Below are 20,680 nucleotides of genomic sequence, written 5' to 3'. Positions count from 1 at the left end.
TCCCCTACTCAACCCAGTTTAACCAGGTAACTGTCCCCACAAAGGGATATTCAGAGAAGAGAAAGTTGTTGAAAATATCAGATATGAAAATAAATATATAAAAGGTTGATTAGATGATAAAGTTGTAGAAAGCATGGAGAAATCAGAACAAAAAGACAGAAAGAACACAGAATAGGAAAGAAAAGACAAAGCCAGAAGATCAATCCTAATTAATGGGAATTCCAGAAGGAGAGAATAGAGAAAACAGAGGGAAGGAAATTATCAAAGAAGTAACACATAAACTTCCTGATCTAACAGCCATGAGTTACAGATGGCAAGAAAAGGCCAACCTCAAGGCCTATCATTTGAGATTTCAGAACTCTAGGGAAATGAGAAGATCCTTAAACTTCCAGAGGAGAAAGACTCAACACACATGTAAGGGCCTGAAAATCAGAGTGGTTCCAGTCCTGTCGACTGCAACACTAGGAGGTAGAGGACAGGTCAGGAAGCATGACTCCAAGATTGTGAGAGGCAACTAGATTCTATACCCAACCAACCCTCCATCAAATGTGAGGATGGGATAAAGACGTCCAGATACATAAGACCTCAATGTATTTACCTCCCAAGCATCCTTTTTCTCAGGAAAATCCTAAAGGATGATGCACTCCATTAAATAAGGACCCAGACTAAGTAAGGTAAAGACATGGGTAAGGTAAGAGCATTCCACAGAGGGAAGAAGTAAATGATGATGATTGTGATGATGAACGCCCCAGGAAAGTTATGAAAGAGACCTGACATATATACACTACTATGGATAAAGTAGATAACTAATGAGAACCTGCTGTATAGCACAGGGAACTCTACTTCACTTCGCTGTACAGTAGAAACTAACACAACATTGTAAAACAACCATACCCCAATAAAAAAAAAAAAAAAAAAGACCTGAAGAACAAAAACCCCTGTGGAAGGAGCCGTTTGGATTGGAAAGATGTGGTCCAAGAAAATAAAAAGCAAATAAAAACATGAATTAATAATTCTAGAGAAGTGAAAAGTTTTAAAAGAAGTTATATCCATAGCATATATTTCATAAGTATTAGAGTCAGATGTTGAAAAATGGGAAAAAAGATCCGTAGATAACACAAGTGGCAGTAAAAACTTATCGTTTAGAAACACAGGAAACTGGCAGAGGAATCAGGTTTGAGAAGGGATGAAACAGAGACGTTTGGTTTAATGAGCTGGAGGACAGTAGCATGACCCTGTAACCTGTGAACACATATTGCTGATAAAAGTAAAAAGTGAAACAAATGTCCAAATTACTTAACTTTCTGTTATTTGGGTCTAGGAGCTTTATTATTATTTTTTAATTGAAGTATAGTTGATGCACCATATTATGTAAGTTACAGGTGTACAACATAGTGATTCACGATTTTTAAATGTTCTACTCCATTTACGGTTATTATAAAGCACTGGCTATATTCCCTGTGTTGTACATGAGTTTAGGGGCTTTAATTTGGAGGAATCACCATGTGATGTGAAAGAATAAAAAATACGGCTGAAACAAGTGAAGGTGGAAGAAAAGGAATCAAAAAGAAGTAACAAAAAGAGCAACGGTAAGGGATTTCTCGTACTCACCATCTCTCTGGCTATTTCCAGCGCTTCCTGCAGGCCATAGAGCCTGCCACAGACCAGGTAGATTCCATTGGCCCAGAGAATACAACCCTCATGGACCCAAAATTCATTGCTGTCAAGAGGTAGTTCAGGGATTTGTAACTCCAACTCGGGGCCACCTTCTGAAGTGGTGGGCACGGAGGGCTTTGAGTCCAAAACAGTCTTTTCGCTGCTGCCCTCAGCGGTTGCCTTTTTACAAGGGAGCCCCCTGGACAGGGACCGGGGGCCTCCGCCACAGTCTTCCGAGCGGTGGCGCCGCTTGAACCTGGGGTGCGCGGCCAGGCTCCTCTGCTCCTTCTGCTGCCGCTGCTGCTCTTCCTCCTCCTCAGTGTCCGTCTTGGAGCCATTTGAAGCGCTTTTGTGCCGCACCTTAACTCTGCTCTGCACTTCCGTGGCCCTCTTAGGAGGCGGATTCTTGGGGAGAGTGGCTGCATAATCTTGGGGATAAAAGGGTCCAAAGAGGTCGCCCATGTTCCGGTAACTGGCCCACTTGCCACACAGACAGCACACCAGGTGCCCCATAACAGAAGACTCTGTCACGACAGGTCCCTGCAACATAAAGGATGAAGCTGGGAGAACCTTGCTCTCAGTGCTGCTGGGTGGAGGGGTCAGGGACCTCTGACCCTTCCGACCCCTCACCAATTTGGTCTGTTCTTCTTCCTCAGCATTGATGATTGTACAAACGGCTCCAAGTTCACATTTATTTACTACATGGATATAAGGGAAAAAAGACTTGTTCTTGGCATCAGTTTTATCCAGTGGCTGAGTGGCATACTTCAGCTTGATCTCAGGTTCTTGGGGCTCTACGATGGGAACTGCTTGTTTGGTTTTCCGCTTCCTTGGCTGCGCCCCAGGCTTCCTTCTCTCCCTCCTTTGCCTCTGCTTTTTTGGCTTTGGCTCTCCCTCTGCAGAACCTTCTGGTATCTGAGGGGGCTGAGGGGGTGGAGGTGGTGGCTGCTGTTGTTTCTTTTGCTTATTCACACTACCGATGGGTCTCCCCTTCTTCTTTCCTGATGGGAAATAACCCTTTGGGGGAAAACCCTCCTGTTTGGGGGAAATCATCACTGTATCGTTCTCTTTCTCTTCAGCCTTGGGGTTTGCCTCAGGAGCCAATGAGCCCGCTGGAGGTACATTCTTTGAGTCAGGAAAGATTAAAGGTGCTGTCCCACCCACGGAACCATCTGGTCTCCCTTGGTTACTCCCAGGCTTCTGTGAGGTGGCGGACGTCATGGCACCAGGGGGTTCCTTTCCAGCAGTGGCCGTGTCTGGGTGTGTCTCGGTCTTCACTTTGTCATCCCCACTGCCACGCCACTCCTCCGAAGACCGTGCAAGAGGCTTTTCTATGCTCAACTCCTGGTTTGCTGGACAGACTAGGTCAGATACCACCTCACCTTTTCTCTTCTCCATCTCGGCATCCTGAACAGCACCACTCCCGCCTTCGGGAGGGCCGCTCTTCAAAGACAGGATGTCATCGAGAGTAACTGCGTCTCCCCCAGCCTCCGCACTGTTCGAGGATGCACTCCTCCTAATGTTTGGGGATGTGATCTTCTGAACGATAGCTTCCAATTTCAACCCCCGTCCTTTCCGTGGGGGCAGTATTTTGGTCTTAGCAGGACTTGTGAGGGTAACAGCAGGGCAGTTTCTACCATCCGGACTTGGAAGGTCCTTGGAGGATTCTCTCTTAGGGATGGGCTTGATCTCCTGGCTGTGAGAAAGATGGGCATAGGAATTGAAGGCTTTATCAGCACCTTCTTTTGATGGGTGAAGAAGGCGCCCTTTATCTTCAGCGTTACTGTTCTTCACATCTTGTGACTGTCTCTTACTGGGAATGGGAGAGATAAAAGAACGGACACGCCTCCTCATGATTAAGGGGTTTTGAGAAGAATGATCCTCTTGACCTGGAAGCCTTAGCATAACATTACTAGGTTTGGATGACTGTGTAGACTCAGCTAGCCCATGTCCGTCGGTCTCGTGGGGTGGTCCATACCTTTTCTGACTGGACATTCCTGGAGGACCGCTGCTTTTGGCTGGAGAAGTTTGCCGAGAAAGATCCCAACAAGATTCTTGTTGTAACTTCTGGGAGCCGTGCTTCAATTCGATGCCTTTGTTAGAAAGACCATCACTAGACATGAGGCAGCGCCCACCATCCTGACCGCTGGGGTCATGGTAAGTCCCCATCGGTGGGCCATACATCATGCCATCTTTGTCATTCTTCAGGGGGCTCCGTACTCGGTCAAGAAACTGCTGCTGCCTTGGACTCTTGCGGGGTCCTTCCTGCCTGTGCTGAGCCGCAGCAATCACTCCCTGAGCAGAACTGCTGCTCCAGTCCTTATATTCCTCTTGTTGCTGTTGGTACATCTGTCTCTTGTAATGGAGCTGAGAATTCAAACCTGCACTGGGGTCCCCATAAGCATGAGCGCGAGTGTTTGTGTGATAAGCAGAGGCCAGGCTTTCTGAGTTGGGAGAAAAGGGAGTGTGCAAAGAACTCCTGTTGGCCCTCTCTGAAAAGGTCATATGTGGGTTTATGTGATGAGGGTCTCCCCCTGGGCCTCTGCTCCTCCCAGGAGACATCTTCAATTTTTCTGAAAAGTCATGATACTGAGAAGGGGAACGACCCCTCATGCCCTCCCGACCACCAACTCGGCCAGGGACTCGCCGCATTGGCGTGGGTCTGCCGTCCTGTGGGCCATAGTCTGAGATGGAATCATGGGTAGCTGCTCCAGGGCTGGCGTTGCCTCGGTAAGACTCATGCTTGATGCTAGCAGGGTGGCAGTGGTCTCCAGATTTCTTGTTGTTGAAACTAGCTTGGGACTTGGATTGTTCAAAGTCTTCCTCTTTTATCTGCCCACTCTGCGATTTCAGCTTTGTTTCCATGGACACCAACCCACCTGGAAGAATGACCGACTGACTTAAACTTGGATTGAGACGTTCATTCCTCCCAAGTCTGGTGTCGGCACCCATGTGTCCCAGTGAGTGAGCCCCCGGGTCTCTGACAATCTGTCTTAGTGGAGAAATATCACAGATCACTGATCTTCTTTCAGAGAGGGAACCCCCGGGCTCATGGGCTGATGACTGAGGCTCTATTTCAAACTTTCTGGGAATTGGATAGTCAGCCAAATTGATCTGTTTCATTTCAGGAGCCGAGCCACTTGATTTCCTTTCCCAGGGGCCCCAATGGGGATTTTCTAATAGGGAACCAATGCTTTTGTTCAAAAGGCCCCTGCTAGCTAATTCATTGGTTTGACTGACTAACACATTGGGCCTTGTGGCTCCTTCTAGGCCACCAGCCATGCCCTGGTGCTCCTGAGTACTCCTAGAATATCTCCTGTCAGGGTGGTGGTGGTAACCCTGAAGCACTTCCTGCAGGAGGCTAGGGAACTTCTCATTCCTACCCTTTCGCTCCCCATGGCCAGTGAAGTCCCCCTTATCTTGTCCTGTAGGAAACTGAGGAAAGCCACTGACATTTCTTGGCACGGCTGGCCCAAAGCTATCTTTGTAACTATAGCGCAAGCTTCCAGGAGATTTGCTAGGCTCAGTTCTGCCTATAAAACCAGAGCCCCCTGTGGAGTGCCCACTCTGGCCGTTTCCTTCTCCATTGTGGTTGGAGTTATTATCTCCATTTTTGTTTCCTTTATTTCCTCCTCCCGGAGGCTCTGGCTGTGGAAGTGACGCATGACTGGTTTCCTTTGCCCCGCCAGTGCTGGGTGGCCTTTGAGTGGCTGCAGGATCATCCTCTTGGGAGCCTTTTTCTTGCCCACCAGGTTTTTCTACCCGACTTGTCATAGCTTCCCGGGAGACAATCACCCCAACTGTCTTCTCACTGACTTTTGGGTTGCCCTCGGATGACAATGGCATGTCCTTAGCACCTGGTGAGGCGGTCTCTTCTCTGGCTACAGGACTGGCACTGAGTCTGGGGGCTTCGTTCTGAGTGACTTGTGCTGGTGAGGAGCCTGCTTTCTCTGAGGCTCCACCCTTGTAGGTGGTGTCAGAACTGGTGCTCTGGCCACTTAGCTGCCTCACCCTCTCACCTTGATCCTCGGAACTGCTGGAGCAGCCTCCATCCAGCGACTCTGCCATAGGGGACTTCAGTTGTTCTTCAGCCTGTGAGGAGCCTTCGGAGTTTGTGCAGCTGTCTGCTTTCTTAGAAGATGAAGAAGGCCTCTTGGAGGTCTTCTTCTGAGGTGTCAGGGCATCGGAAAGTAGCATGTGTTGAACAGTATTAGGAAGATTGGCCACTTGTGTACTCAGGGCACTCAAACTACTCAACCCAGGATCTGTCAGCCGCTTTTCTGGCACCCCTTCTAGTCCAAACCCTTTGAAGCCTGCAGCATGAGAATTAGGACTGGGCATCATTGATGGGGTTGGGCTGAGTTGAGGCATTAACTGTAGAATTCTGTTTCTGGAACCCATCGGCACATTGCCTTGCCCACACTGGAGATTCTCCCCACTCTGCATAAGAGGAGATGGGGTAGAGCTACAGCTTGGAGACTGAACCACAGAGGCAGCCGGGGAAGGGTTAGAAATGGGGCTGAAGTTCTGGTGAAACTGCATGGGGGACCTCACAGGAACCTCGGGCTGGCTGTACTGCCCCACCTGGCTTTGCAGCGGCAGCTTGGTGGCAGTGTTGGTATACTGCATCACATGCTGAGGATGCTGCTGCTGCTGCTGCTGCTGCTGCTGTTGCTGCTGCTGCTGTTGCTGCTGCTGCTGTTGCTGCCCCTGCTGGGTCCCTTGTGGAATCTTCGTCTGTTCAAAATTCTTCATAGATTGAGGCTGATAGCTGTAATTCGATTGTGTTCCGTAAGCCTGTGCATTAGAACCCACATTATGTCCTTCGTACTGGGATCCAGCATTCACACTGTAACTGCCGTCATAGCTCTGTCCAGACTGGCTGAAACGTTGTGGTGAAGGGAAGGAGGAGGAGGTCGCGGCAGAAGACTGGTAGTGTTGGCCAAACTGACCCACTCTTAACTGGTAACCAGTGGCAGAGGCCGGCAGAGTTGAGGGCCGCTGCATCGGCTGCATGTGGGATGAGCCGGACGCCGGCTGGCCAGTGGCCTGCGGCAGAGGCTGATGGGACTGGTAAAGCTGCTGTCTCAACTGCTGCACTTGCTGCTGCTGTTGGCTGGAAGGCTGCTGCTGGTACTGAGCGCTCCCTGGAGAGAAAGGTCCCGTGTAATCCTGCTGATAATGAGACACGCCACCAAGGGCAGAGTGCTGTGCTTGAAACTGGCCCACATGACCCTCACTCCCATACTGATTGCCAAAGCTGCTCCCCTGGGGGGGTCCATAGCTCTGCACAGGCCCAGAAGGCCTTCGCTGAGCAGGCTGCGGGGTTCCGGCTGCCACGGGGTCTTTGCTGCCTGCCATGTAGTAAAAGTCTCCAGCCTCTTTCCGGAAACCCTGGTAGCCCTGATGGCCGGAGGTTTCGCTGGCCATTGCCGCTGCTGCAGCAGCAGCTGCTGTTCCTCGTCGTCCACCACCACTGCTGCCGCCACTGCCACCACTACCGCCACCTGCACCCCCAAAATTCTGGAACATCTGGGCCTGGCGAGGGCTGAACTCTTCTATCCGGGATGAGCCGTGTACCTCCTGTGGGTAGCTCTGCTGGTTTCCGTGGTAACTGCTTTGCTCCCGGAAGGACTGCATACTGTTCAGCAGCACTGCAGCAGGCCAACAGCCCTCCTGGTAATGGAAGGAAAAAAAACGAGCATTAGACGTGTATCTCCTCAGTACAAATAAAATCAAGTTTAGAGATGGAGGGGACGTGAAAATTCAGATGCCCAGATGAAGTTAACTGGTTTGAATTTCATCTCCTTTATTTCTTATCCTATCCATTTCTGAAGCTGCAAATAAGCAGAGAAACATCCAAAAGACTGAGGCAGAAGTCTATGATAGTATGAAAAGAAACATTCTGGGTAAATACAAATTCAATACAGTAAAAACCTCACTATTAGATAAATGAGCCCCCAAAATTCAACCGGGTTAAATATGGGGCTATATTGTCAATAAAAAATCCAACAATTTTTTTAAAGTCTTCCAGTTATGGTGGGGGAGGGGTGAGGAAAAAACACTTTTAGTTTGTTTCATGTATCATTAGACTGATTATTGAACCGAGAGTCTCACATAATGATGAGGCAGTTACTCTCCCCCCCGACTTTGAGAAATGGAACTGGCCTGAGAACAGAAGTCAGCTCCTTATATCCTAATGCATGTGACTGCAGGTTTACTATAATTACCAACAACCTGTGATGATGGGTGACCCCGGGACACTCAACTCTTAACACTGTATGGATTCCTTATTGCTTTAGTCAGCTATACAATCTTAGGGGTTAACCTCTTCTTGACACATAAGTATGTCCAAGCCCCACCACCCGCCCCCATCCTCAACTCCCAGGTACAAAGGGCTAGGCATCATAAGCCAAAGTAGCAGTGATTATTCGTCCAGATTCTTTCCGGAGGTTTGCAAGAAGTTTTAGCATCTCTAACCCCCATGTAGTTTTTTTTTTTTGCCGTACGCGGGCCTCTCACTGTTGTGGCCTCTCCCGTTGCGGAGCGCAGGCTCCAGACGCACAGGCTCAGCGGCCATGGCTCATGGGCCCAGCCGCTCCGCGGCATGTGGGATCTTCCTGGACCGGGGCACGAACCCATGTCTCCTGCATTGGCAGGCGGACTCTCAACCACTGCGCCACCAGGGAAGCCCCCCAATGTAGTTTTTGACTTACCAATCTAGTATTCACAAAGTTATTATTGGCCATTCCTATGAAAGAGGGAACTCAGTCACACAGGAGAACAGCAGAAGATATAGAGGAAAATAAGAATTCACCAAGCCTAGGACCTAGACTCTTCCCAAAGTCATCTGATTGGGTCAACACTTTCCATTACCTTTGCTAATGTAATTCTCATGTAATATAATACTCCTCTTAAACAATTAATCAAGAGCTGTTTTTTTTAAATTGGAGTATAATTGCTTTACAATGTTGTGGTATTTTCTGCTGTACGATGAAGTGAATCAGCTATATGTATACATATATCCCCTACCTCTAGGTCTTCCCTCCCACCCCAACCCCCCCCATCCCGCCCATCTAGGTCGTCACAGAGCGCCGAGCTGAGCCCCGTGCTGTACCGCAGGTTCCCACTAGCTCTCTATTTTACACCTTTTGCCTGGGTCTGTCTTTGCAGAGTCAGAGATGAATAAGACAAGGTCAAACTGCTCCAAATGACTTTAAAATCAATTATTCAAAAAAGAAATTACAAAACACACATGGGCTAGGGTAAGTTAAGACAAAGTTTTCCTACAATGGCTTATGAATCTACTTTCTTAATTCCCTCTCAGGGGAGCTGAAAAAGAAGTTGCCAGCAGGAACGTCAGTGATTCTTTTAAAAGGTGAGTTGGTAAGCTGGATTCCGTACCTCCAAGCCCTGCAGTGGCTCCCCATTTCATCCCAAGTGAAGCTGGTCTGGGAGTCCCGCCCCCCACCTCCTAACTTCTCTGACGTCCTCCTCTGCCACTCTCTGCCCTAGTTCTGCTGTCTCCTTGCCTCTGGGCCGGGCCGCCAGCATTTCTACACAGGAACTTTGCTCTTGCCAGTGATGCTCCTGCTCCAGAGGCACACGACCTTCCCCTTTACTTCCTTCCAGGAACCAGCTTGGCCTTCCCCTGGCCATCCTATTAAAAAACAGCTAACTCCACACCCTCACCTGGGCCTTCCTGATTCCCCTGCCTTGTTTCCTCCCCAGTATTTGTTCCCAACCGGTACATATGTGCTACTTCTATACTATCTGTCCCTGGCCCCCACTAGAATGTAAACTTCCAAGGGCAGAGACTTGGTGCCTTGCTGTAATCCTCCTGTCATTAAAACAGTAAGGAGCACAGAGCAGGCATTCTATAAACCAGTAAAACGCACAAGAAGTAAGCCTCAGAGAATCAGGTGAGAACTTCCATACTCAGAAGTGGTGGTGTGGCAGTGAGATGAGAGAAGAGCAGGAAGAGAAAATAGAATATGACTGATATGAAAGCAGAGCTAGATGATGCTTGAGATGCTGCCTGTAAAACTATCCAGTTCCAGAGGGAGAAAACCCCACTTAAGTCCACATGAGAGCTGTGAGGAGACTGCAGAAATTAAACATGGACCACAGCTGAAGATGGTCAGTAACTCTAAGCTCTGAAAGCTTGACCCACTTCTTCCTGAACTATCTTAAGTCTAAATAGCTAGACAAGAGTCTACTACTTGGATATTAAGTTTGATTATATAATCACATGACCCAAAGTCACCTTTAAACATTCAAGAATAATCTCAGAATCTAAAGGAAACCTCTTCTCATCCTCTTCAAAATGCCTTTGCAACAGACAGCTATTTTCTGTGTTCCAGTGAATCTGCTGGGCAACAGCTAACTCCTACTGGAGTGCTTACTGGAGTGCTTGATACTCTACCAGCACTTTACGAGCACTGACTCACTGAATCCTCACAGAATCAGTATGCTCATCTTCCAGAGTTCACAAGGCTGGCCTGGCAGTCTGCACCTTCAGGCCACGTTCTTAACACTCCAGTACCCAGAGGATCTAATATGCAGTCAGTGACAACTGCCACTTGTCCTGTCAGAGGTCAGCCTTGAAAGTGGATGACCCCACCAACAATGCTTTGAAGTTACGTGCTTCTCTATTCCCCTCTCACAAGGACCTCCCCACTAAGCCACTTAGGGTAAGTTAGTAACCACCTTAGGAGCTAAGACTGTCAGGACCAATTCTGTCCACACAGGCATTTTTCCTGTTTGTGGTGTCCTCCTACCCTGGCTCTCAATGCCAATGACTTTCTCTACATGATAAAAGGCAGCTGATGGGCTAAAGAGAACAAAAAGACTAAATCTGGCAGTTTAATGAAAAGCTTCCTTGAGAGATCATCTCTCCATAAATAAACATCTTACATGTTGTTTAATTAATCCTTCTGTAAATAAAATCAGTCTTCTGAAAAAGGAGTGTATAAACAATGTTGCCACTTGCTCCAAATTTTTCCTCAGCAAGAGCTGCTAAGAAGTAAAGAACACTGTAACATCAGCACTTCCCGCCTCCGCCTCCGGCTGCCTGGCTCCTCAGAGAATCCCATCTCCAGAGTGCGAGACAGATTTGGGTACAGTTCCTTCGGAGGTGTGCTCTCAGCCCTTCTCAGAGGTTTCCTGTCCTGTATGATGTCATCCTCTTCCCTATTCTTATTGTTCTGGTTTATGGACTAGATGAAAAAAGAAAAAAAAAAAAACCACAGCCAGGTATCTCCTGCAGGGTACTAGTCAAGTTAAATACTCTCAGTACACATGAAGTATCTCATCACCAGAAAGTGGGTGCAAGTTCATTTTTTAGTATTTCCAAGTAAAGCAATTAGGAAAACCAAGTATACCAGCAATTGAAAATGTAAACCCAAAGTACTAATTTTAGCATTAGTGTATAAAATAAGCTACTAATAGATAATTCCAATACTGTCCCATCATTTAAGAAAAGCAGAGCATCAGTGTAATCAGTTTCACAGCTTCATGATTAATAGTGACAAATGCCTGAATTTCCTCGTTTGAATGAGTACAGATGAAGTAAAGAAAATTTGACACTCTAAAAGGAAGCCAAGTCACCCATAAGGAATTTCTATACCTAATATGAAAAAGGTTTACCAACTCGCCTCCCTCCCCAACTCTCCCTTTCCTGGTTCTCTCCCATTTTCCTAACCTTCTGAATGGTTTCGGGAGGGCTATGGAGGTGCACTGGTGAAGTCCAGAACGTAGTGCCTTACGTGTTCCATGGTCCATGATCCAGAGTCCACACTGACCTCACTACAAGCACGGCTTCCCCCTGCAGCTGCACTCCCCACCATCCCCAGGGCCAACGGCCTCGCCGTCTTGTAGAAAAGCAACATTAGTCTTCCTTGTCCTTCTTCCTCCTGTGTCCAATATCATCCCACTCCCCAAACCGTTCTCTTCTCCACAAAGTTTTCCAAACTGTATTCAAGACAGTTTCCTTGAGAGATCTTTTCAAGTACCTGCTTCCTCTTTTATTTCAGGTTTAACCTTTGATTTTCTGCTTACTGTCCTCCCTTACCTTGAAAAAATGCTTTAATCTTCAAGATGTTAACAACACAAATACTTCTAGCTATGGCCCTTGTCTGGTGGATTATTCTGCTTTCCCTCCAACCTTACTCCTCACCCACCTCCATCCTACTGTCTCTGGGAGGGAGCACCATAGGGACGGTCAAGAGGCTCCACTGCCCCTCTGGCTTCTGGTCCAGTTGACTGGAAGAGGCAGGAAGAGGGTGAGGAGGAGGAATTTACCCTCCTGGCTCCCACCCTGCAGTGGCTGAGGCTGGCTGAGATGACCCACCAATGGCCAAGCCCCGGGTGGGCAACCTCAGCAGCCGCCTTCTCCAGGCTCGAGGAACAGCTTCCTCCTCTTGCCTTCCAGGCCCAGGGATACTAACACCTCCTGCTACTGCTAGCCCAGGACACTGGTGTCCCCAGTCCCTGCTCGCCCTTTGTAAATAGTCCCAGTTCTGCACTGTGGACAACTCAGCAGCATTGTGACCACCCTCTTTCTAAGTTCTCCTCTGCAGATCAGAACCTGGGAGCTACCTTTTCAGAACCCTTTTTCCAGCATAAAGAGGAGCACAAGAAAGATTTGAAAGGCAGAAGAAAAGGAGAGGGTAATACTCCTGGAGGTGGCTGCAGCAGACATGGATTCATAAGCGGCTTCCCCGTGAGCTCACGAGAACCACTCACTGTGGTGTTTCAGTGTGAGATGCTCGGTAGCAGCTTCCCTGACCTTCCCAATCCCAGTTCTTCCAACAGTTGGGTAAATCCTTAATTCCTCTATCAAAACTCTTCACACCTGGAATAGAAAGCTTCCCTTTGCCTGAATGAAACAATTAAATGCTCCTTAAATTACCCAGTTTGAGTGTGCCATCTGTTTCCCGCCAGGACCCTGACTAATATCGTTCTTCTCTCACTCCTAGGATTTCAGAGTAGAATATTATCACTTGGGGAGGGAGAGACTTCTATTTCATGCAACATACCAGAGGGTCTAAAAATCCTCCCATAACAAAACACCTATAAATGTCAGATAAAATGCACAGCCAAGCTGCAAGGAAGAAAGAAATGCCCAGGATTCAAAATTGGTTGGGACTCTGACCGCCAGGGATGGGGTGGGTCAGGTGTGCAGGACTTACTAACCATATGGTAATGGTTTTAATGACAAGGCCTCCAGCCCTCTTTTGGTGGTGGTGGGGAGACAGAACAGTCACTTTTGCGTGTAAAGACTCTAGGCAGTGTCACTTGTGGCTGGATTAATTTCCATAAAGATGACAAAATACATTGTTAGGCAGTCACCGACTCATTCTCAAGGACAAAAATGTTCTTTCCTCAATTGACCCAACTTCCTATCCCCAAGGAGAACCACAATCACCTCTTAGATATCCCTAGGCAAGATGCTTTAGAACAACCTCAAACTCATCTCTTCCTTGAACTCTTTGTATTTATGGTGTTACCTAATCCTGTGACTTTTCCACCTCTTGGATTTGCCCTTTACCTCTCCAGCCTTGTCACTGCCATTCTCATCTTTCTTGGACTAGAATAACATCTCTAGAAGGTCTCTTTCCCAGAACCGATCACCTGGAACAGCTTTTCTTCAGCTGCTGTTTTGACAGCACTGCCTCCCCACATGCCTTGAAGCCCTCTGGCATCTTCCCAACACAATTTCTGCTCATCTCCACCCTCTCAATCAAACCTGCTCCGTCTGCTCTGGGCCATCGTCCTGCCCTCACCTTGAAGTCATCTCTGAAACATCCCTAGGTCCACAAATTCCTTCCTACTGAGTCAGGTCATATGGTTCCCAGAATCTTAAGAGCTCCTGAAATTTGACCTTTTCCACAAGTCTTCCTTAAAGCAGGTCATTTGTTGGCTTTTCTCTGTTAGTAAAAACAAACCTAGTGAAGTGCATTTGCCTTTAACCGCTATCTAAAGGTATGCACTATTGATGATAATAGCTACCATTTATTCTGTGTGTCAGGCACTGGGTAGTTTTACATATATTTCAACTTATAGGTGAGAAAAAAAACAGATAAATTATGTAATTTGCCAAAAGTCACTCTCCTAGGATAAACTGAAGCTGATATCCTATAACTCAAATTCTTTTGGTTCTAAAACCCACTTTCTCTTCTTCCACTGTATCACAAATTGAGCAAGGAGCACTTAAATCCAGGTTTTAAATATTCCTAACACTTTGGGTCTTCCCTGGTGGTCCAGTGGTTAAGACTCCACGCTTCCACTGCAGGGGGCACAGGTTTGATTCCTGGTCAGGGAACAAAGATCCCACATGCCTAGCAGCACAGCCAGAAAAAAAAAAAAATCCTAACACTTAGACAATAACTGTAGCTATCACCTATTTCCTGCATCTCTAACACAAGCCACACACTGTACCTGGCGCTTTAAGTAAATATTAATGTATTTAATCCTCACCAGGCTCTAACAACTATTAGTGCTCCTTTTTGTAAAGTGAGGCTCAGAGAAGTTAAACAAGCAAAACATTCATACTAAACAGACAGATGGGATATGGAATGCCCACCCCAGAACCCAAACTGTACTTCTGACAGAAGCCTTCCGTGAAACAGCAGCAAGACTTTGACAGATTGGGAGTTATTTTAGAAGGAAATCTTGAAATTTTCCAGAGTTGAGTTGACTTTCTATACCTGGATAGTTCTATGTTGTTTGCTCTATATACGTGCAAACATGGGATCTTCCTAAGTAGATCAGGCAAAAAGATTTGCTCAAGGTTTTGATTTGATATTTCATATTCTATATCATATTTGCAGATGAACAGAGCCTAGACCTTTCTTGGTGGCTGACAGGTGTCTCAGTACAATTAGGCCTTAAGAGTAAGATCATGTGCTGATGGTACTGGCCTGTCCCTGGCTTGGGAGCCCAGAAAGCAGCTTAAGGAACCAACTCAGAATTTGCAAGTCAGTCGTCTAGAGGAAAAGACACCCACCAGAGTGCTACAGATGTAAGAAGTTTGCCAGGGTCAAAACCTGTTTTGTATTAACCATGCAAGCTATAAAAAACTTCAACCACGATCAAATACATGCTGGCAAAAAGTGGGAGCACAAATTTATAGCTATTAAATTAAAAAAAGAAAAAAAGCAGAGATGATATGACACCTGGTGAGGTTGGGGTGAAGCTGGTACAAACAATAGCAAAAGCAGCATAAATTATTACAACCCTTTGGAAAAGCAATTTGGTAATATAAAAATTAACATCTTTTGACCCAGTGATTCTATCAATGTTTACTAGATTTCTATCCTAAGGAAATCTCAAAACAATCAAGCAAAAACCAAGGTACCAACATATTCACTCCAGTGATATCTATAAGCAGAAAAGATGGTTAAGAATCTAACTTTTTAGCATTTGAAAATGATTAAACACATTATGGTATTTTTACTCAATGAAATAGTACATAGTCATTGAAAACAACTGTGAAGATTCTAGCACCATAGGAAATGCTTATTTTACATACTAAGATGAAGAAAAGTAACCATATCTGTGCTATGGTTACAACTATCTGGAAGTCATTTAGTCCAGGGCCAAACAGTACGGAAAAATGAAAACCCTTCTATTATTCAGGGTGGCAGGATTGTGGATGCATTTTCATTTCTATAGACATTAATACTTGCATAGAAAATAATCACTTAAAATTTCAGTTATCTTATTTAAAAAATATACCTCTCACACTACCTCAAAAATATCTTTGTTCTGCTGACAGCAAAGCACTTCCCTGACTGAGAAGGGAAAAAGGAAGGCAGAGGAGACCCTACAAGCCCAGGGGCAGGTGGGGGAGAAAGGCAATGTCAAGCAGGAATCCTCACTCTAGAAAACCTGGCACCAACACCACACATACACTGTGGTGCCCAAGTGAGTGTGTACACAGAAAATACCGGCTCTCTGAGCTATTTTTCAGAATTAGACCTAAAAACAGCTGAATTCCACCCCAGAGTGGGCAGCCCTATTTTTAGACATAATCTCAAATAGCTAAGAGACCACAGCATCCTATCACCACATGTTTCTGTAACTGCATGGAAATGCCATAAACTTCTCCTGGACAGGCCAAAGAGGCTCAACCCCATTCCCATTAGCTAGAGCTGCCTGTCTCATATTCACAAGATCAATCTAGATGACCTCAACTGTGGGCAGGATGGCCAATAGTTTTGGAAAAGGGGTAGAGCTGGTGGTATCTCTGGAGCTAGCTGGGGCTCCCTGTGGGTTTTTCCTAACTGTTGAGCCTGAGGGCTTCTGAGATGTTATTTTTTTTCTCACTTAAAGGTTGTATGAGTACGTAATTTCTAAACCTTCACAGGCAAAAAGGATCACAGAAAGCAATCAGTGTTGTCACTTATAGGCAAAAATGGCTTCATTTTATAACAGCAACAAAATTAAAAAGATACCAGAGGACCAATCCAAAGCAGAAGTAGGCAAAAGCTACATGTCCAAATAAACTTTACCAAAGGACTCCAAAGAAGAGCTCAAAAACAAAACAAAATAAACCAACCCACCAGGGAAACACATAACGTATCTAGATGAAAAGACACAGTATCATAAAGAGGTCAAGTCTCCACAGATCAGTTTATAAAACTAATAACATTCTGGTCAAAATCTCAGTAGGGTCTTAAAAAATAATATATATATATTTTTTTTGTGGTACGCGGGCCTCTCACTGTTGTGGCCTCTCCCGTTGCAGAGCACAGGCTCCGGACACGCAGGCTCAGGGGCCATGGCTCACGGGCCCAGCCGCTCCGCGGCATATGGGATCTTCCCAGAGCGGGGCACGAATCCGCGTCCCCTGCATTGGCAGGCGGACTCTCAACCACTGCGCCACCAGGGAAGCCCCTTAAAAAATAATTTATTTTGAAATAATTTCACATGTACAGGAAAGCAACAAGATTCCCCAACTGATAATATCATTTTATTTTTTAGTTAATATTTCATATCCTTTGCTCCACTACCTATACATATTCATTACCTATACAGTCAACCCTCTGTTATCTATGGGCTCTGCATCTGTAGATTCAACCAACCACAGATCAAATATATATTAGGGGAGAAAATTCCAGAAAGTTACAAAAAGCACAACTTGAATCTGCTGCTTGCCCAGCAACTATTTATAATATACAGTACTCACACTGAGTTTATAACTACGTGTATGTAATGTAGCATTTATTGTATTAGGCATTGTAAGTAATCTAGAGATGATGTATGGAAGGATGTACATAGTTTATATGCAAATACTATGCCGTTTTATATAAGGGACTTGAGCATCCACAGATTTTGGTGTCTGAGGGGGTCCTGGAACCACTCCCCTGCAGATACTGAGGGATGACTATATACACCCTGTATAAATACCTATTAGCTTCTTCCTGACCTCTTTGAGAGTAGGCTGAAGACATGAAGCCCCATCACCCTTAAATAGTCCAGTGTACATTTCCAAAAAAAGGAACATTCATCTGCATAACCAGCATAAAACCCTCGACACCAGGAAATCAACATTCATACTACACCACCAATCCAATCCACGGAGTCCATTCAAATTTTGTTAACTGTCCCAACAACGTTTCTTTTTCCTTTCTGGCCCAGGATCCCATCCAGGAATACAAGTTGTCATGTCTCACCAGTGCCTTGCCAATCTGAAATAGTTCCCCAGTGTTCTCCTGACTTCCAAGTCCTTAACAGAGCATAGCCCTTTCATTCTGTACGATGGTCCTCAACCTGCATGTCCAGGCTCGGGTCCCGCTATCTTGGCAGCAGTATCAGAGACGTGATGCTGTGCTGTTTTCAGTGTATCACATCAGGGATGGATGGCAAGCCATCCCTCCACTGGTGGTGATGTCAATCCCATTCACCTGGTCAAGCCCACCTCTGCCAGGTTTCTCCACTGTAAAGTTACCACTTTACCTCTATAACCGGTTGAGTATCTCATGCGAGAATCCTGAGATTATGCCAACATCTTGTTCTTTGTCAAAACATCCACTCATTGATGACTTCCATGTGAATCAACCACCTCTAGGATGGTTGCCAAATGGTGATCCTCTATCCATCATTAGCAGGCAGAACTTTCCCTCCTCACCCATGTATTCATTCATCTATTTGATTCTCAAACTATCCACATTTGGCGAGTGGAGACCTCTTCAAACTGGCTCCTGTATCCTTTTGACATGTTCCATTCCTTGAGCATTCCCTTACTTCCTGGCACAAGATGTTTCAGGCTCATCATTTACTTTCCCCACCCCCACCCCTGGAACTAGCCATTTCTCCAAGGACACTTGATTCATTTTAGAGGAGGATAATATTTAGAAACAAGGATCTGGGTGCTAGGATTGTTCATTGCTATTGGGATGTCACTGTTTCTAGCTAGAAAATATTATGCACGTACACGAACACCCACACCTGTAAGTACTTCTATATCTACAGTTGTATATACGTTTAAGAACCACGCATTCATCCTGACACCTCCAATTCCAACCCAACACCCTCAAGGATCTTTCCAACCTTCCATCTTTCCATGTTTGTAATTCCCTCCTCAGACAGTTAAGACACCTGGCTCCCATTTTCCTCAATATATACTTACATACTTGCTTAATCAATTTACTTATTTTGCTCAACATAACTAATCTCCCAAGCTCTGAAGCCTCATTCTTCAAGTCTCCTCACCATCACCCCCTCAACCAGAGGACTCTCCACTGTCTCTGTGAGGCTTTGATAAATGAATTCTAAAGCTCAATTAAAGAAAACATGTGAAGCTAGTCAAGAAAATTTGGGAAACTGAAAAGTCAGAAGATATTTGTCCTACCGTGTATCATAACTTTTTCTAAATTATAATTAAAATAAATTAAAGGGTATTGGGATAACATGCTACATTTCTGGAATTTTTCAGCAAGAAAAATAATTGTGTTAGATCCCATCTCATGATAACCATAAAAATAAACTCCAGGTGAATTAGAAAGCTAAACATTACACACACACACAGGCATTGTAATTTTAGAAGAAAACGCTAATAATCCTAGGGAACCAAGCTGACATTCAGTTTTGAGTTTATAAATGCCATTCCTCACTAAATGGAACCCAGGCTTCTTAGAAAAATGGCTGATCGTCCAAGGGGCAAAGTACAAGGTATAAGCCTATAATAACTTCAACCGTGCCAGAAAGCCAGGATATACTTTCAGCCGAATGGAGACACGTCAAACCAGCCTGAGGGGGTACTTGTGATTTTGTAGGATCAAGCTTTTATTCTTTTTACTATATTAGATGAATTAACAATGGAAAAATTCCAAACTAGTTCTCTAGCTCTGTAGGTATGAACATGGATAAATTTTAGAAATGATACATATGAAAAAGGCCTGGTGTTTGGGAATATGGTTCTAAGTGGAGGGAGGGAGGTACTCAGGAGGATCCAACTGTGACATCTGTTCAAACTGGGTGATGGGTACACAGGTGTCATTAGACTCTGTGCTTTTCTGTATGTTTGACACATTTTGCAAATAAGCAAAATTCTGGTTTCCCACTTAACCAGTCTGAGGAAACACCACAGAGTTTACAGCATGGAATTTAAGATTCTTCAGCTTCTGACACCAACAGTATTTCCAGCTCCACATTTCATGACCTCATTTCACACCTCCTACTCCAGTGACACCGAACTTCTCTCCATACCCCAAAGGTGCTTCAGACCTCAGGTCTTTGCCCAAGCTGTTACCATGTCTAGAATGCTAGTTCTCTGTCCACTTCTACCATCTGCTTAACTCAGACGCTTCCGTGAAGACCTGCTCAAACATCCCTTCCTCGGGAGCCTCCTTCCAGTGAACCAACCACTCCTGTCTCTGTCCCCACAGCTCCTGGCAGCATGATGTAGCAGAAAGGGCATGCATGGACTCTGAACCCGGACACAGTCAGATTCTGAACTGGGTTTTGCATCATACCGTTAGTGAGATCTTGAGCACATCACTCACTTCTTAAGCTTCAGTTTCTTCAACTGCAGAACAGAACTGCCCTGGAGTTTGCCCTTGATAAGGTGAAAAATACAGTGCACTATTCCGCTAAGGAGATTTCTCCTGATACTGGAAGCAAGTCCCATCTTTTCCTTTATTACTGATAAATTTCAAAATAATAAGTCTAGAAAATGGCTGAAAAGGATACATACCAAAACATTAACTAGGGGAGGAATAACTTTTTACTTGTTTGATTTTTTTTTTTTTAGTAAGACTAAAGTCATGTGTTACTTATATAAAAAAAGTTTGGTTATGAGACAAAAAAGGTTATTGAAAGCCCCCAGAACAGTCTGGCAAACAGTAGCTAACAAACACTGAAAACTGATGCTATGAGGGTGAGGAGGGGTATGAGAGGACCAGAATGAGGATTCAGGCTAAACACCTAACGTGCAAAAAGGAGTAAGGAAGGTGCCTTCCCTCAAGGGGCCCATGTCTAACAGGAGAAACATTTACACATATGTATATTCATCTTTCAATACACATTTGAGCAAATTATCACGTTCCAGGCACTGATTCTAGGTTCTGGAGATACAGCTATGAACAAGTCTCAAGTCCCAACTTTCCATGAAAACAGAAAATAAAGACAAAACAATTACAAATAAATACATGCCAGGAACTAAGAAATGCTTAGGGAGAAGTAAGGGAGGCTAAGGGGACAGAGAGAAGGGTGTAGGGAAAAGGGTGGGATTTAAACAGGATGGTTTACACAGGAAGACAAGCCTCCTTGAGGAGGTGACGTGTGACTGGAAGGAGGTGAGGGGATAGGCTGTGCAGAGACCTGTGGAAAGGAGCAGAGGTGAGGCAGGAAAGGGCTTGGTGAAAGGATCAACAAAGTGGCCAACATGGTCAAGTGCAGGGAGAACAGAGGGAGGCGCAGCCAGAGGAAAGGACCCTGAGCACACAGGCCTTGTTATCATGGGGTCTGCAGACCAGCAGCACTGCCGTCTGGGTTCTTGCTGGAGATGTAGAGTCTC

The 20,680-nt window shown here is 45.6% G+C and overlaps 1 protein-coding gene across 2 annotated transcripts in view; it reads right to left on the bottom strand.

Annotated features, from left to right (window-relative positions):
- TCF20 (transcription factor 20) overlaps window positions 1–20,680 on the bottom strand; it is a 97,481-nt gene that overhangs the window by 46,357 nt on the left and 30,444 nt on the right. For both annotated transcript variants that reach the window (XM_081250336.1, XM_081250335.1), the window contains exon 2: window positions 1,612–7,332. In XM_081250336.1, the coding sequence (XP_081106462.1) occupies window positions 1,612–7,296 (5,685 nt within the window). In that variant the 5' untranslated portion in view covers window positions 7,297–7,332. The remainder of the gene's footprint in view (window positions 1–1,611; window positions 7,333–20,680) is intronic.

The sequence above is a fragment of the Mesoplodon bidens genome, assembly GCF_964165515.1.
Source record: "Mesoplodon bidens genome assembly, chromosome: 11".
NCBI lineage: Eukaryota > Metazoa > Chordata > Mammalia > Artiodactyla > Ziphiidae > Mesoplodon > Mesoplodon bidens.
Note: the sequence above shows the minus strand (reverse complement) of the source record. Positions and strands in the feature narration are given on the sequence as shown.